The following is an 18,310-nucleotide window of genomic DNA, read 5'->3' on the forward strand; positions in this document are numbered from 1 at the left end:
GGAATGGGGCTATTTTTTTTTATGGAAAAAGAGTCTGTTTCCAGTTTTTGGATTGATTGATTGTTGGTTGTTTAACGTCCAGTGGCAAATATTTCATGCATATTCAGGACGAGAAGAAGTTCACAATTACGCGGGTAGGTTAATGCTGTATTCTCTATTTTTTCCCGTAGTTTTTCTAAGAGCAGACAACTCCATTTACCTTATTAATATTCATGACGTCAGCAATGGCCGACCGAGCGTATGAAGATTAGATGTGGTGATAACTTAATAGCAAATACACTGTTGATGTTAAAAGTAGTTTAGTATGATGTCTTTTTTAATATTTAACAGATATTTGATATTAATTTTTCAAATATACTTAAAGTTTATCAGATTTAGCAGTTTTTTTATCGGGGAATTGGCCACGCCTTTCGGTAGAAAATAACCAATCAAAAACTAGCTGGGTCGATTGGAAGCTTGAAATCATGAGAAGACGAGCACCTGCAGTGAAATCAACGGACGAAGAATTTGGACACAATTACTTGAATTAAGCACCGATTTTTGTTGTTCATCGGTAAGAGAGTAATTAATAATAGTTTGTTTGAACATTTTATACAATTGCGTTAAATTTCACTGTGCAAACATCTGTGATTTCGAAGATTTTGGTGTCTGAAAGCCAATTTTGCTTGAACCACGAGGTGTAATACAGAGATTGAAGCCAGAAGAGTGACTGCTCGTTAAAAACGGATAAATAACATCTTAAATTGGTTTTAGGAGGTACATGTAGGAAGACATGAACTAGATGCGAGTTGCTTCTTTGGTCGGTCTTTATTATTTATGTTTTTTAAATTGTCAAGAAATGTATCAATTTGAGACTCGAGTTCTGCAGAAATTACCGGAGGTTTGCAGTTTCTTTTGCAACCTGCCGACCTTTTATTTCTTGTTGCAAGTGATTTAACGATGTATGTTCAACTTACTCATGAAACAATTCATAACCATGATCAGCATTCCATTTAGAAATTTTGTGCCCTCAATTATTTATCCAATTATAGATTATAACCTTTTGTGGTGTCTGCCAAAACAAGATTTTGTGTTGAAAAGAGAGTTCGCTCGTGCTATTTTTGCAATTATATCAAGTCTTTGTTATTTTTCTAAGGTACAGTGCATGTACAGACTCCCCTTATGACAAATAAGGCAAGCTTGTCAAAAATGCGGATTTTGTTATCATTGAACATACATTAGGGAGGTGAAATGCTGCATTGTTTTTTGGTCCAGGGAGTAGTCTAAATAGCTATAAAGTTTTAAAATAAAAAAGGGATCTTTATCTAATGTCTTAAAACCCTAAAAGGTTATATTATTTTTTGTCACGGAAAAAAGAAAAAGCCTTTCAAGATGAACTAAGTATAATATGGTATCGGGACCGTTCGCCCTAGTAACATGTTCGCCCTGGGTCCGTTTCCCCTGAGTTCGTTCGCCCTACTAAAAAATATTAATATTCAGGGACTTGAAGTTGAATAAACTTGATCAGATATATTTCTATGGTATATATTCTTGAAATTTATGGAAACATGGAAATATCTAAAAGTTTATGGCTTATTAAGGATCATTAATTTATTGTTTTATGACAAAATAATTCGGATCACTGCTTATTGTGATACCTGTCTTTTGATGGATTTATAATATAAAAAACAAATTTGTTTTGATAATATATTCAGCTTGAAATTCATTTAAAAAAAATGTACGAACTGTAAAACGGATTTACAAGTTCATTCATTAAAATACTCTGAGACTAGTCTAAGTTATACTGGTGGGATGACTGATAATATCAGATTATTACATGGCATGGCTCGAGGGCTGATAAAACATGCGATATGAAAAATGACATGTTATGATCTTTTTATCATATGCTTCAACAATGGAGAAAAATAACAGATTCATATATTGACCCTTTAACGTGGATCCCAAATAGAAGTTCAAATATTGAAAAGTTCACGGACGTCGAACCCAAATTTAGTACATTCGATATCAAATCTTTCTACCATATGCCTCAACAGAGGAGAAAACATTTTTAATATGGACGGCTCGACAAGTCACAAACCAAAAAAAACCCCAAAAAAACAACAATATACATGACGAACACTGTTTGGAAAAGTCAACCTTTTCAAAGTAACTTTCTAAATTATTGTAACGCAAAAATTCGGGGGACCATCCCGGTGGTGTTGTCGACGGGTAGTTCGTGACCCGAGAAGATCCTTTTGCGTATATAAAATGAGGGATTCTTGTGTTGCTTGGACCTTTTCTCTGACTTACTAAAATAAACACGAAGTCGCTGTGTAAAGTTCAACAGTGTATTCAAGTATCATAAAACACAATACACAGTAATAACGTAATAACAGAATATACAGTATATACAGATGTAGCACACGAAGTAATATTAACAATCCTCTAATCTCGTTCTCTCGTCAGCTCTGATGTATCCAACTATCATTCCCTTATATACCTTCTCTTACAATGTGGGCTTATGGGCACCAGAGTTTCTGGGCTTATGGATACAGGGCTTATGGGCACCAGAGTTTCTGGGCTTATGGATACAGGGCTTATGGGCACCAGAGTTTCTGGGCTTATGGGCACTAGGGCTTATGGTCAACCGGGCGTATGGGCACCAGGGCTTATGGACACCATACTTATTAGGGCTACCATGTACCGGGTATTATTAGGGTTTACAGGCTCCATAATTTAGGACCATAAAGCACCATGTAATACTAAGTCATAGATGGTCGGCCCTGAATATGAGGGTCCTAAAACACCCAAGTTTCCATACCCTATAAATTTTCATTACATATTATGTTTAAAACTATAAAGAATGCATTTATTTAATAATTTGATTGTTTTTTTTTGTGTTTTTTTTTTGTTATTATTTTACACAATATACTTTTCAGTATCTACATGTAAATAATTGTTCAGTACACTATTTCGTAATGTTTTTCACTGAAAATTTAGCATTGAGGAGTATTTTCCGGAATTTGCCGAGTATCACCGGATTGCCATGTGATAACGTTACGGAAAGGCATGTGATAACAATCGAAGCATGTGATAAACTTTTCATATCAGCCCGCTAAGCACAAATTCGAAAAATATGGAATTTACGTTAATTTAATGCTATTATCATACAGTAAAAATCATATGTTATCTAGTCTAAGTATATGATAATACCAATTTCTAGCCCCCTGCAGACAGGGCTACATAAAAGTTCCATTAATATTATAAATATGTTTTGATACATGCGTTTATATATTTTTCAAAACAATTCACATCCGCGTATGTCTCGTGAGATGACTTATGGCTTGGGGTTTGACCCAGGTTTCCAGTTTATCCCATTATTGGGTTTTGTTAGGTTGAATATATACTAGGGAATCACTGAAGTATGACAGGAGCTGGCCCTCTTATGAAATTTTTTAGATCTACCACTATCTGCTATGCATGCTCTCAAATATTGTGATTTACAGTTAGGCCTAAATTAATATATTGTTTGTTTCCCCAATCCGGACCCTGCCAAGCCAGGTGTTGGTAGGTAGGTAGGGATATAATTATATTTTTCCAAAAAGCTTGAACAATATCGTACAATACGACAAGCCAGGGAATTGGAAATGAATAAAATAATATTTGACTTAGTTTTGACAATAAAATTATATGGGTAGCACTGCTTTTGCAGGGTCGGTCAGGATTGGGGAAACAGACAATATTTATTTTTAAGCCTTACTGACACATATCTTGTTTATGACAGTTTAATGTACAGGTTCACAAAATTTTGCGTCATTTGCCCAAATTAAATAGATGGACTTTATCTTGGATACTTCATTTGGAATAGTTGCACACATGTAGTCAAAAACATGCAAGTAGGTAACAAGATTTTGTGCGGTACTTGAACTCTGCCTTGGTATGAATAGAATAGAATAGAATATTTTTATTCACCAAATTGTGATCGCCAGGAGAGCATACACATGTAGCATACTAACAATATTATATACAATAACATATGCAAAACACATCTTCTAATTGGCTGACTTTATTTTGTTATCACCCTATAGACATAATTTAGTCATCAGTTTTTTCATGGTTTTCTACGGTGTAAAATGGAATTCAGAATTAAATCATAAGAAATGACTAATATTTTTTCTGTCTATTCATATTGATCTCCGGTTCTGTAGATGTAACAGTTCGTCTTGAAGACTGCTTTATCATTGTCATTTCTTTATGTGCAAAGTTGAAAACTTGAACAAAATTTTTAGAAAGAGGAAAAACTGTTTTCTTATACTACACTGGCGCTTTGCATGAAAATGTAATAGTGTTGCTATTTTAATTGCAACATAAATAAAATTGAGAAAGGAAATGGTGAATATGTCAAAGCGACAACCACCCGACCATATAGCAAACAACAGCCGAAGGCAAGTTTACATTATGGAAACTACAAAAAAGTGAGTCGTACATGTATCTATATAACAGTTTATTTTTATTTATGATTTCCAATTTGCAACTTCTTATACTAAAATATAATAATTATATACATATTGAATACATATGAGTTTAGTTGATGGCCACTCTGCATTTTAAAAACCACAATTAATGCAGAATTTTAATAACTGAAGTCAGAATATACAACTTGTACAAATGTATACTTTTTTTTTAAAATTAATTAAACAAAATTGTGGTTTTTGTCCAGGCTTGTGACTGGCAAGCTTAGTGCAAGTCAAGAGATGTTTGAATATAAAACTTTACTTTCAAACAAATAATTGTAATTTGCTCTAGCTTGGCTGCATTACCCACCCACCCTTTTACATAGATTTTTTTATACAGTCGAACCTCATTATGTTGAAAAAAAATATTTTTGTCAATCCATGGACTTTCTTAAATTCTTCTTGGATGAAGGAGTTTCTATCATTAATAAGTTGGCATAGTGTTATATGAGATCTTCTGTAACAAGTTGAGTGTCACTCAGTTATATATTTTTTTCATTTTGAACAGAAAAGAGATGCATTTTTGTTACATCAGATGGGATATTACATGTTACCATAATCCTTGGAATGATAAAACATTTTAATTAAAGTTAACAATTTAACACTGCAGTAACTGAAGATCTTTTAATATGGTTTTTATGGATAAAAACTAATTTTAAACATAAATGTATCAATAAATATAAAGTCAAACTGATTACAAATGCACAAATGTATTTTCGTACATTTTTGAAAAATAGAAATTTGTTTGTACAAGCTGCAAAAAAGGTACTTAAAGTGAGGCTTGTCAATGTTAGATTTGTTAGCAGAATTTTAATATGGGCATATAATTACATTGTCTTATCGGCCTTTTATAGCTGACAATGCAGTATGGGCTTTGCTCATTGTTGAAGGCCGTACGGTGACCTATAGTTGTTAATGTTTGTTTCCTTTTGGTCTTTTGTGTATAGTTGTCTCATTGGCAGTCATACCACATCTTCTTTTTTTATATAACTAGCAAACCAGTAACTCTGATTTCCTCAGAAGATGTTATTAAATTTGTATGACTATTCCTAGTAGGAAGCTGCAAAGGAATCTATTGGAAATCATTTTTTGCTGTATTTCATATTTGTCTGTTGTTTTACATGTGTCATGTGTGGTCTTTTCATAGCTTGCTCATTGTTCAAGACCATATGGAGGCTAGTAGTTTATATCTGGAGAAGGTTGTCACTATTTTGTCAGGTCCCCTTGGTGTATTGAGGTTCGACTGTATTATAATATAATCCAAAAAAAATTTACATAAATTATGAAAATAGTCATATATATATATCTACATTAATACATGTACAGTATATTAAAAAAAAACATTGCATCTTTTTTTCTGACTCTTTTTGCGTTTTTTTTTTTTTTTTCCTTTTTTTCTTTTTTTTTTTTACATAAACTTTTCTAACTCTTTTTGCGTTTTTTTCTCATAAATTGAGCAGTCATTTTTTATTGTTTACTTTATCAGTACCTTGTACTGATTCCCCAATGCTCTAACATATTTTTTAATTGTTGAAGCAAGGTGAGATCATTTGGAAATAACTTCATTTTGTTATAGACTCCAAGCAGTTTGAATCCAACTTTTGCTTTAGCTGTCTCATATTGTTGAAGTATGAGTTTATTGCCCACATGTTCAGATGCCATTCTTCTGTATTTTTGGAAGTTTTTTACGTCTTCTGTTGATCCAAGTAGTGTCTCCACAAGAATGGTGGCAGATATTTTGTCTGAAAAGTTGTATGAAGTTTTTTTAATGAGATGGAAAAGAAATATTAAGTGAAATGTATTTTTTTTGTTATTGCACCTAGCGATACATCTTTTGTTTTGATATAAATGGTAGAAGCTTCAGGTACATGTAGGGTATGTATATACATACATGCATGAAATTATACATGTGTACCTTAGGTAAATATGTAGTTATTGTAACAAAATTAGTCCTGATGCATATATATAATAGTTTACGTGTTGTAAATACAGTTCAGTCAGTAATCATTTGGAACAAGAAGTTGCAGTACATTGTCTTTAAATTTTATTTGTATCCAGCTCAAAACAGAATAGAAATGTGTTCAGAGGACTTATGGTTATTCCTTATTAACATGGAAGTCGTGGAAAATTCTTGGTTCACATGGAACATTTTTATCATTATAGCACCTTATAGAGTTTAAATTTCAAAATACCTGTTTGTTTAGTACTTATTGAAGATACACTTCTTGGATTGTTTGTATTTTCAATCTCTTCATTGAGGCCAAATGGATCAATGTCATCATTGTCAGAGTCATTGCCTACAAATACATGTATATAAAACTAGACCATCATGACCATATTGCATACAACTATTAAAGAATTCAGTTTGAATTTTAACTCATAATTTTGACATCAAGCACCACAATTGTATATGTATATAACATTTTATTGACAAAGATAAATGCAATTCTGTAGATTCTGTATTATAGATGCAAACCATTACGTTTTTCATAATCTTTCCAATTTTGTGATCTAAACTACGCTATACACGGTCAAAGTCGAATAGTTACGGATTCCCAATCATCGCCGTTCAATTTTGTAAAATACATATTTTTATCATTACTTTTCCGTCCTGGTCCCGTATTTAGAAAACGCCAATGTAATGCCTCCAGTTTCTCAGGAGTTATCAACCTATTGTTGGGTAACTAACTGACTTCCGAAGGGGCAAACTTCCATTTTATGAAGTAGCTTTCCCCCTTTCTCTACTTCTCCTTGACAAAACGATAATCTGTACGAGAACATCTGAACAATTATTGAATGAAATACATACTACAAATAGCATATTTAATGAACAAGTTCATGTGCATCACTTTGCAACCACTCGTCAGTAATTTTTATTGGTAAATGAACTTGCATGAACATGACTTACATGTACCAGGTAGAAACAATCTTCTCTTTACACTCTTTTGACTATTATCAGCACCTACATATTTAAATAAAAGAAAAGAAAATTTGATTGTTATTTTATCGAGTAATGGAAGTAATGAAAACTTTTTTTACACTTGTAGAATCATTCATGTTAAAGGAATAATGTATTCATGTATATGTAAAGGTTTTGTGGGACCGTAATCTTTGATAATCATACATTGAATCCATAAATCAGTCAACTCCTAATTGCCATCAAGTGCAAAAGATTTTGGACCCTTCTATGGCAGAAAGACAAAAAGTGGCTGTTTACTGTTTCTCATAACATACATTATGTTGTATTAATTTACAATTTTCAAAGGAATTAAGTAATGATTTATATTGGTTGCAGTTGTTTTCTTTAAACTTACCGTTTGTTCTTATACACGTTAGCTTGGGCCTTACACATTCATTACTGGCTGTATTCCAATGTAAAACTGAAAGTACAACAGTAAATCATAAGTACATGTATGTGCAGATTGATGTGGATTATAAACTTGAAAGTGAACAAATAAGAGCCCTTTCACTGTTGATATAGTACATTCATAAATTCCTGCACCTGCCTTAAACCTTTTTTATTCTTTAACTTTTCAGTTGACTGCATACTCAATAAAGGATTGACAGTACTGCAGTTGAAGAATTCTCACTGTCAATTGGTTGCAAATGCGGTTTTACTGACAATGCCATTTGGATAAATCACATCAAAGCGATTATTTTGAGGTAGGTGTTGTTTTATTTTCGATAATATTGTATTAAGCGAACATTTGTTGATCTATGAATTCAAAAATGGCCGGTCCCTTCTTAGTAACAAATGGTTATACTGGACATCTGGATTTGACAGCAACTTTTAGCCAATTAAAAAAAATGTTACATAAAAATTGCTGTAGAATTACTAGTATTTTTCAAAATTTTAAGCTATACATGTTTATCACCTTTTTCTGGCACAGGAAAATGGTGCCAGAAAAAGGTAGAAAAGGTAAAGATAGAGAAAAATGTAATTTCAAAAGTATTTTGCATATATATATACTACTAGGAAAACTAAGGCATCTTTTACAATGTTCATCTAAAAAAAGGTGAAATGCAAATCAAAGTTTTCCTTTCAATAGTCCATTTACCAATTACCAATGTGATTCAGTTATTGCACACTTTTAAAGCAAATTACTTCCCTTTGTCAATCATAGACTGGTTCCATACCGGACAAAATTGGCTTTAGCCAATGCAAAGCATGATGAATTAAAAGAGATGTATTGGCGGTTTAACAATTTTTTCACGCAAAATAATTTCTGATGTCCATAGTATTTTATTTGACAACAAACTAATGTTATTAAAAGATTTGGAAACCTTGTAAATTACTCACATTACGCACAGGTAGATTTGCTCTTTCTACTAGCTCTCTATTGTAAATAAGAATTAATGTCCCTCATAAGGGAGACTTTTTTTAGGGGTCAAATGTATGAATTGGCAAAAAGCCTATTGATGTTTTTTTTTAAAGAATTTTATGATGCAGAATAGTTACCTTTGATGTAAGACCTGTACATTTCTTTTACATCTATATTGCGAATTTTCTTTGCATCTGTCATGTCTGTAAAGAAATGAAAATAGATATTGCCTCATTTCAGTAATAAATATGATAAATAATATTTTTTATCCCTACAAAAAGTATCAGTAATTAAACAAATATCATATCATAAAATAATTTGAATTGTATCATTATTTACCTATTTCATTGTGTTGTTTGACTTTTTCCAGCTCGGCTGACCTATTTGTGCAGCTGTCATGGCCAGATTGCAGAGTTACATTATTGAGCAGTGGAGCGACGACATCTGGAATAAAGTTTGCAGGTATAATTATAACAGTATAATTGCAAATATTATTACATGTAATTGGTATATTTTAACTAATTCGATTGGTTAAGGGATATTCACATTTTAAACTATGCTTTGGAAGGTAAATAAAAAAAACATCAGATAGTAAAAAGCATATTGCACTGTAATTTTTTACAATATCTGAACAATGACATACATGTACTTTGTGGGGTCATCTTATGAATTTGAAGTAAATGAAATGACGTCTTGGAGACAAAATGGTAATTATAAATTTCCCTCCAACAAAATGAAAAAAAGAATATGACACAAATATGGTAAAAAATAATTGATTTAACAATGATAGCCTATTTATCAGGTCAATACAGGATACCGGTATAACACACAAAGAAGTATATCGACCTTAGACTTTGTCCTCAGTTAATATACTTCTTTCAGGTCAATATATAGAATAACCATACCTTGTCTCGAAATATCGATGTTATTTGTACAAGACTTAGAAGCAGGTAGAAAGCAGGCTGTGTCAAGCATTTCTACCTGTTTCAAGCTGAGTTCAAATAACATTGATATTTTGTTCTAAATGGAGTATTTAGGGTAAAAACCATCATTTCTGAATTTTGCGCGGAAACGATAAATTTTCGGCTAACCTGTTTGTTTTATAGGTGTCATGAATAAAACACTACGGAAATGCATTGTCAATGTCATAAAACAGGGGATATACAGTTAGTGACTGTATATCACATATCAATATACGGTCAATGCAATTTAACTGCTCAAATAGCAATTCTGCAGTATATATCCTTGTATCCACCTCATGTAAGGGCTTTAATTGTATAATATTCCATTTGAATGTTCTTTGCATATCAATTAATTTATACCATTTCTGGTAATGACTCAAAGGACAACAATGATTAAAGTTCGGTTTTTATATTTACCATTCTTATTTTGTTGGTTTTCTTTTTCAAGCTTGGCTGACCTGTGTGTGCAGCTGTCATGGCCAGATTGCAGACTTGCATTTATGAGCAGTGGAGCGACAATATCTAAAAAAAAATCATTTTGATGTGTGCATGATGATACAGATTTTGTTGTTTCCTTTAATATGGTTTCTAGACTTTTCCAATTGCCGTTCCTGATGAAATTGAAGAAACTTGTTCAATAAAGTTGGCAGAGATCTGATTACATTCTGCTGTGGACAGCATCTTCCCACTAGTGTGCAGTAACGACAACTTCAGGTATATTTTGCACCAAAAAAAATGAATGATTTTGAAGAAATTTTTTTCAAGTGGAGACAATTCAAAGTTTTTTTTATTTCAAACAGATGCTTTTGTGAAACCTTTGTGAAAGTTAGTAAATTGCAAAAAATTAAAGGTACATTATGATTCAGTCAAAGAATTTTAAGGGAAATTTATCAACATGATCACAATATTCTTAAATTGGCAATACATGCCTTGTACATAAAATACAGTTATAACAACAATGATTTAAGTTTGATTAACATATTTACCATTTTCCTCTTGTTGTTTGTCTTCTTCCAGCTCGGCTGACCTATTTGTGCAGCTGTCATGGCCAGATTGTATTGTTTCAACTGTGAGCAGTGGATCAAAGACATCTGGAAAGGAAAGCAATGAGATCTTTTATACTTGCATTATGGTAATAATAATTTGCATATGTTTTATTTTCTGATTTGAATGTCCACAAACATTTAGAGACATCATGTCAACAATTTCAGGGAAAAAAACACGACATGACAGTTCATTTCTTATAAGCTTAAATAGATAAAATATGATTGCCATCAATACAATAAACAGAGTTTGTAGATGTTATTTTTAACATTTTCATTTGATACTTAACAGCCAAACAAAATAACAAATATTATGTTTATATGGTCAGTTTTTGATTTTGTACAAATGTAGAACCTTCATTCTAATGCATATTGCATGTAATAACTGTTTTCCTTGGCTAAAGTTTCTGTCAAATACACAGTTAACCAGTCATAACTAAAATAAATAAAACAATATCTACCCCAAATTAGCCGTTTTAATGTGATTTTTTTCTGAATTTAAATTTTACAGGTAATTTAATAATCTCAAGTGTGAAGTTTTCATTTGTATGACGTCATATTTAGCCATCACATCTTAGAGCTAAAGTCCGTCAAATCGACAATTGGCAACTCTATAATTACAGTATTTATTCCTTAATTCTTTCTTTTTAGTGATGCCTTACTGAATATATAACTAAAGGTATTCACATTTATTTAAAACTATTGTATTACCAAGTTTTTCTTCACTTCCAGGTGTTTCCAGTTCTGGAGAGTCAATTGTTCTAGTTTCATTGTCAGATTCTGATTCCAAGTCTGAAAGAAGAGTAATTTGTAAGTTATTAATTGTTTATATCTTAACAAAATGTAGATAAAATTGGAAAGATATTTAAGTTAGAATTATTAAACTCTTGATTGTATACCATCTATTTTTTTTAATTTGATGATGTTAAGATAAAAGCATATATGGCAATGATATCTTTCTATAACTTGACTTTATCTTATATTTGATAAAATGCCTGAAATGGGTTGTTAATTGTTGATCTGCTCTATAGTATTAATACCTGAGTTGTTTGTGTTGTAGTGAAAAACTAGTTTTCCATCTTTATTTCTTGTTCTTATTTTAAGGAGAGGCAGTGATAACTTTTTTTTTTCAAATTTGTTCAAACAATCGAGCCAAATTTTTTCACATCTTTCAATTTCAGACAAAACTGAAGAGGACCGAAAATGAGATTTTTGGGGACCTTCTGGTCTGATTGGTACCTCATCTTGACCATCATGAAAAACAACATCACAGCCCTCGTAATGCCACCATACTCCTTTTCCAGCAACAAGAAAATCAGCAATCCTGGACATGTGTGTTTGCAGTAAAGAAGATTTTTCTGTCAACATTTTTTTACTAATTTTTGTATTTGGCATTTTTGTCAGATGTTTTGACAAACGGCTGATTTCAGATTCTTGCTTCTGAAGGGCATCTGCTCTGTCATCCGAATTTTGTTGAGCCTTGTACCTTATTATGGCATTATCAACGATGAAACCAGGCTTTCTATTGGTAGTTGCCTCTGAGATTTTGCGTAGTGCCCCAAATGATCTTTCTTCATCTTCTGTAAGGATGGATTTGGTATTCATGGTTCTATAAATTTGGGGCAAATGTGTTGCTATACTATGGTAGTGATTACCATAGAATTTTCTGGTTGACATCTTGACAGGTATACCAATGACAGTTTTTGTGAGTAGTCCGAAAAGGAAAGTTAGGTTGAATAGTCTCAGAATATTTTTTGGAGTTCGGCTCTGTTCTGAACTGTAGGCTATTTGAATAATTTCTACAAGAATATTTATCATGTCATGGATTTCTTTTGATACTTCATTGGCAATAAATAGCTTTTCAACATATTGGGCTAATTTGATAGCAAAACACCTGGCATCAGATCCTTTAAGTTGATTTTTTTCACCAATGGCCTTGTTAGAAAAACTTTCCAAATCCTGTTTTGTTTTTGGTAAATCGGCATGGTGTGGTAATTCTATCAGGATGTTGTGTACTAAATTGCATATGTCATGGAGTGGTTCACATTGCAATACTTCATAAGAACCAATATTTAGATCTTCAGCTGATTTGGTTGGCTCAAGCAGCATTAAAGCTGGGGGGCGGCAAATACCATGAAGAATTTCGTTTAGATTTTCTTGTAATGATGGTTTGTCCATATTGTAGGTGTCAATACCCCTATACTCAAGTTCATCAATAAGTTCATCCTTTTTTAAATTCTGGAATGGGTTAATGATCCCTGTTTCCATTTTTTTCCAGCATACCCCATTTACAACTGTTTGTCTTCTTTGGTCAAGGCTGAGTGGTTTTTGCAGGTAACAACTTTCTTGATTTATGTGGTTTTTTGAAGCTGTTCCACATAAACAGCTGTAGTTTCCTCCCCTTTTGTGACCAGCCTCAAATTGTCTAGCCGGATTGTCACCGCTAAAAATTCTCAGTTTGTCATAGAAGTGGACACCCTTGTACATTGTACCATTTGCCAATTTTGTAATGTCGTCTAGTCTTGTTTCAGTGTAGGTGATTTGGTCCTTGTCAGTACTTGCTGTTGGGTATATAGAAAGTGTTCATTTAGTGGCCTCAAATATAATAGTTTTATAGTATTTATTATTTAATATACTATAACCATGTCAATGGTATAAATTATAGTATTAATTATAGTGCGTATTGCAGTATTTGTATGTACTAGATTTTAGCTTCTTGAAAAAGATGAAAATGCTTTCAAATCTGTATGACTATTACATTAATTCAATTCACTATGTGAATAATGTAAAATGAAATCAGGATCTATTTCCTGTTGTTTGTAAACTTTGTTCGGGTGGTTTTTTTTTTTTTTGGGGGGGGGGGGGGGGCATTATTATTATAACAATTTTGCAGTTGTATTATTTTCAATGTTTTTGTCTTAAACTGTAATTGAATAATATTGTATTGTAAATATATACAATTTTTCTTGTCAACATGTTACTATAATTTCACTTGAGATGTTAAGTGCAAGTCGTAAATATTATTTTCCGAATATTAATAATTCTTGAGGGAGGGGCTTTAATGCATTTAACAATATTTTCAAGCTAACAACTGTATATCATGTAACTTTTTCATACTTTTTATGTCTAATTTGCTATAAAAATGTATTTTTGTTGAATACACTTACTGCATAGTGTAAATGCCAAATCACTTGAATTTAGTTATTGTTTTAATTCTTATGTTGATGTTGTAATTTTGTCACTGAAGAGACAAATATATATATACTTGTCGATATTTTTAAGGATGAATTTAATTTTGTATACATGTCAACATACTTAGTGCCAATAGAAACACCCCACCCTGACATTTTTCTGTGCAGGAAACATGAAAGCCTACTGTAGCATTTGAAAGTCTTAAATTTAAGAGTTCTTGCAAACTTATCCTGCTTATATTCAGGTCTTCTTAATATTCATATTTGAGGACTGCAATATTTGTTCTGTCTGTAAAGAAGTAACATAAAAATGTGGTGCACACACAGGTTATTTCAAAGTGTGAACCACATGTTTGATTTTACTTTGAATAGACGGAACAAATGTCAATCATTCTTTATAAATTAATTCTAATTTCCATTTTATACAGGAGTAAATGAAATAAAAACTGGTCATGACGTCAAAGTAACATGACAAAATTATATCTTTCAGCTGATCCACAAAATGCTGTCAGCCAATTATTTTTATTTGGATGTAATTTTGAGTTTCTATGCCCTATTTAAGATTAATGACTGCAATTTGTTTTATTTAAGAATTGAATGCTCTTTTTTGTAAATTTATTGGGGTGTAAAAGCGTTGACCGAAGTACATTTTGTATGAAGCGCGGAAGCGCTTCATACTTAAAATGTGCGCACGGTCAACGCTTTTACAACCCTATAAAGTTACAAAAAAAAGCATTCAATACTTATAATTACATTTTTACCTATAGGATCATGAAAACACGCCTTTTATCAAGTTTTTATTTCATTTACCTGTGCACTTTATTGTGGGACCTCGTGTCATCATGAATGAGAAGTTTTATTGAGTGATACAACTGCTTAAGGAATAACACATAATGTGCAGTTAGCCAATCAGAATAACGTGTTGTAATGAAACATACATCTAATGTAATTATTTAATGGTAAGGGTTGTTCAATCAAACATTGGAGGAAGGTTATTAACACTTTCGCACAGTAATTCAACAATAAACCATATGGGAGCTTGACATGTGTTGAAATTCTATTGGCACTCTGTATAATTAGCAAATATACCTGACTGTCCTAATATATATAGCTGAGGCTTTTCTACCACTTTTTGGACATCTATCTCCTTCATAGTTGGATGTTTTATAGAGAATTCTGCAGTTGTCAGAAAATTTGCTGGATCATACATGTAAGAGACCATAAAATTGACATACGTATGGTTCAGAATGTCTGAATGATCATGCCATATTTTTAAATATCTTGTTCTTTCTACATCTTTTAACACTTTTTTTAGTGTTTCAATGTCATGTTCTGCATTGATGTCCAATGTTGTTAGTCTATTTTGAATATTATTAAGAGTCATACTGTTGTATTCTTCATCAGATGTAACACGAAGTACCCCAGCATTGTCAAGTCTTTTATTTTCCGCCTCAATTATGTCCTGGAGAGGTATTTTTCTTCCATATATTTGTTTGTTTAATTCTATTAATTGGCCTTCCTTGTTGATGGTGCTGAATTTGAACATTTTAGGTGCTATATTTATTCCAATATTTATAATGCCTTTGCTGATTTGACTCCTAACAATGCCTTTTAATTGTTTTGATGGTCTTGGGGTAGATAAAGAAATTCTAGACTTCAACAATCGAGATTTAGCTCTCCTAACTCTTCTTAAGTAGTCTCTACCACTGATTCTGCTTTGTATATTGAAATTGTTAACATTTATCCCATTGTCTTTTGCAAAGTTCATTGCAATTTGTCCGGCATTTTTAGGAATTTTGTTCTCTTTGTTCACGATGTTGTACTTTCTTGCAATCATAGACCAGTTGACATTGCTCCCCTCGTTTATTGATTTCATCTCATATATAAACTTTTGCTTGTCGAATGTGTACCTGTTGGCAAATAAATTTAACAAATATTAAGCTTCTATGTGTCAATTCAAAGACTAAAAATTAGTATTTGTTAGGTCTTGCTAAAGAAGTATGTATGCGTACTAGCAAAGATCGGCCCACTTGTAGCAAGAACATACTTTTAATTAAGTCGTAGAGTTTTACATTTTCACTTTTTAAATGTCTCATTGATGTGTAACACCACAAAGCTTACATGCTATTTATAACTGGTGGTTTTTCTATTATTATTTCATTAATGTTCAACACCACATAGCTTATACTTTTTATAGTTGTAGTTATAACTGGTGTTTTTTTTTTAATTATTATTTCATTAATGTTTAACACCACATAGCTTATACTTTTTATAGTTGTAGTGTTTTTCATTTTTACTGTTTTAATCTATCATTGATGTGTAACACCACATAGCTTACATGCTATTTATAACTGGTGTTTTTTTTAATTATTATTTCATTAATGTTTAACACCACATAGCTTATACTTTTTATAGTTGTAGTGTTTTTCATTTTCACTGTTTTAATCTATCATTGATGTGTAACACCACATAGCTTACATGCTATTTATAACTGGTGTTTTTTTTAAATTATTATTTCATTAATGTTTAACACCACATAGCTTATACTTTTTATAGTTGTAGTGTTTTTCATTTTCACTGTTTTAATCTATCATTGATGTGTAACACCACATAGCTTACATGCTATTTATAACTGGTGGTTTTTTTTATTATTATTTCATTAATGTTTAACACCACATAGCTTATACTTTTTATAGTTGTAGTTATAACTGGTGTTTTTTTTATTATTATTTCATTAATGTTTAACATCACATAGCTTATACTTTTTATAGTTGTAGTGTTTTTCATTTTTACTGTTTTAATCTATCATTGATGTGTAACACCACATAGCTTACATGCTATTTATAACTGGTGTTTTTTTTTATTATTATTTCATTAATGTTTAACACCACATAGCTTATACTTTTTATAGTTGTAGTGTTTTTCATTTTCACTGTTTTAATCTATCATTGATGTGTAACACCACATAGCTTACATGCTATTTATAACTGGTGTTTTTTTTTTATTATTTCATTAATGTTTAACATCACATAGCTTATACTTTTTATAGTTGTAGTGTTTTTCATTTTCACTGTTTTAATCTATCATTGATGTGTAACACCACATAGCTTGCATGCTATTTATAACTGGTGTTTTTTTTTTATTATTATTTCATTAATGTTTAACATCACATAGCTTATACTTTTTATATTTGAAGTGTTTTTCATTTTCACTGTTTTAATCTATCATTGATGTGTAACACCACATAGCTTACATGCTATTTATAAGTGGTGGTTTTTTTATTATTATTTCATTAATGTTTAACATCACATAGCTTATACTTTTTATATTTGAAGTGTTTTTCATTTTCACTGTTTTAATCTATCATTGATGTGTAACACCACATAGCTTACATGCTATTTATAAGTGGTGGTTTTTTTATTATTATTTCATTAATGTTTAACATCACATAGCTTATACTTTTTATATTTGAAGTGTTTTTCATTTTCACTGTTTTAATCTATCATTGATGTGTAACACCACATAGCTTACATGCTATTTATAACTGGTGTTTTTTAAAAAAAATTTAATGGACTCTGTGATTAAAGTTCTATAATTATCTGGAAGGAAATTTGTGAAAATTGTATTTTTTTAATCGGTATCTTTCTTAAAACTGCACTCTTCTTCCAATTTAGAGGACAAATAGTCCGCAGATTAAGTTTTTAAAACATTTGTTAGATTCAAATTCTATCCTTGATTTTTACTAAACCTGGACAGAAGCTGCTTATAATCAAAGGATGGTATAGAGAGAAATTTTTCAAAATTATACCCTCATTTTTATTGAGCCTGTGATTAACAGCAAAAGTAGGTGAAACACTTGGTTGCGTGGAACCCTTACATTTGTCTATTATTGCATTGATGTAACACAACATAGTTCATGTTTTTTTATAATTGGCAAGGTTATGATTTATGATATTAGGTATTTGACTTTATAAATGTCACCTGAAATAGTAAAAGTAAGATTTTTTTATTTAACCTACATATCATAACTTCCAAACGGCTGTCTTGGTTTTATTTTCCCACTTAATTCTTGATCTATTTTGTTAGTCATCCTGGTGAGGGCTTCTTCCTTTGGGATAAAGAAAGCCATGCGTTCACGGTCATGCTGCTGAAAAGACTTCCCAGAAGACAAAAGAACAGTTAGATCTTTGTCATTTTGTTGTGTGCACGATGATACTGATTTTGTTGTATCCTTTAGTATTGCCTCTAGACTTTTCTTTTTATCTTTAGAAGATTCTTTTGGAGAGAGGTTGTGGGATT

At 31.5% G+C, this 18,310-nt stretch overlaps 1 protein-coding gene and 1 long non-coding RNA gene across 2 annotated transcripts; one reads left to right on the top strand and one right to left on the bottom strand.

The window, feature by feature from the left end:
* Nucleotides 1-269: 269 nt before the first annotated feature.
* LOC139495787 (uncharacterized) lies at nt 270-13,677 on the top strand. Its single transcript, XR_011657466.1, has 4 exons — nt 270-553; nt 10,795-10,909; nt 11,553-11,630; nt 12,002-13,677. It is a non-coding gene; the product is annotated as an uncharacterized lncRNA (long non-coding RNA).
* On the bottom strand, nt 5,842-11,609 carry LOC139495786 (uncharacterized). Its single transcript, XM_071284159.1, has 9 exons — nt 11,532-11,609; nt 10,764-10,868; nt 10,195-10,299; nt 9,155-9,259; nt 8,953-9,018; nt 7,808-7,873; nt 7,402-7,455; nt 6,686-6,790; nt 5,842-6,235 (listed from the first exon to the last, which is right to left on the bottom strand). The coding sequence occupies exons 5-9, from the start codon at nt 9,014-9,016 to the stop codon at nt 5,976-5,978; spliced, it is 549 nt and encodes a 182-aa protein (XP_071140260.1). The 5' UTR covers nt 9,017-9,018; nt 9,155-9,259; nt 10,195-10,299; nt 10,764-10,868; nt 11,532-11,609; the 3' UTR covers nt 5,842-5,975.
* Nucleotides 13,678-18,310: the final 4,633 nt, after the last annotated feature.

This window comes from Mytilus edulis, chromosome 11 (assembly GCF_963676685.1).
Source record: "Mytilus edulis chromosome 11, xbMytEdul2.2, whole genome shotgun sequence".
NCBI classification, from domain to species: Eukaryota; Metazoa; Mollusca; class Bivalvia; order Mytilida; family Mytilidae; genus Mytilus; species Mytilus edulis.

What these genes read in the sequence shown, in the direction of transcription:
- LOC139495786 (XM_071284159.1), bottom strand. Translation starts at nt 9,016, where the DNA reads ATGACAGATGCAAAGAAAATTCGCAATATAGATGTAAAAGAAATGTAC. An exon ending in GTACAGGTCTTACATCAAAG is followed by an intron (nt 7,874 to 8,952) that starts GTAACTATTCTG and finishes TTGTACTTTCAG; the next exon opens with TTTTACATTGGAATACAGCC. An exon ending in AACGTGTATAAGAACAAACG is followed by an intron (nt 7,456 to 7,807) that starts GTAAGTTTAAAG and finishes TTAAATATGTAG; the next exon opens with GTGCTGATAATAGTCAAAAG.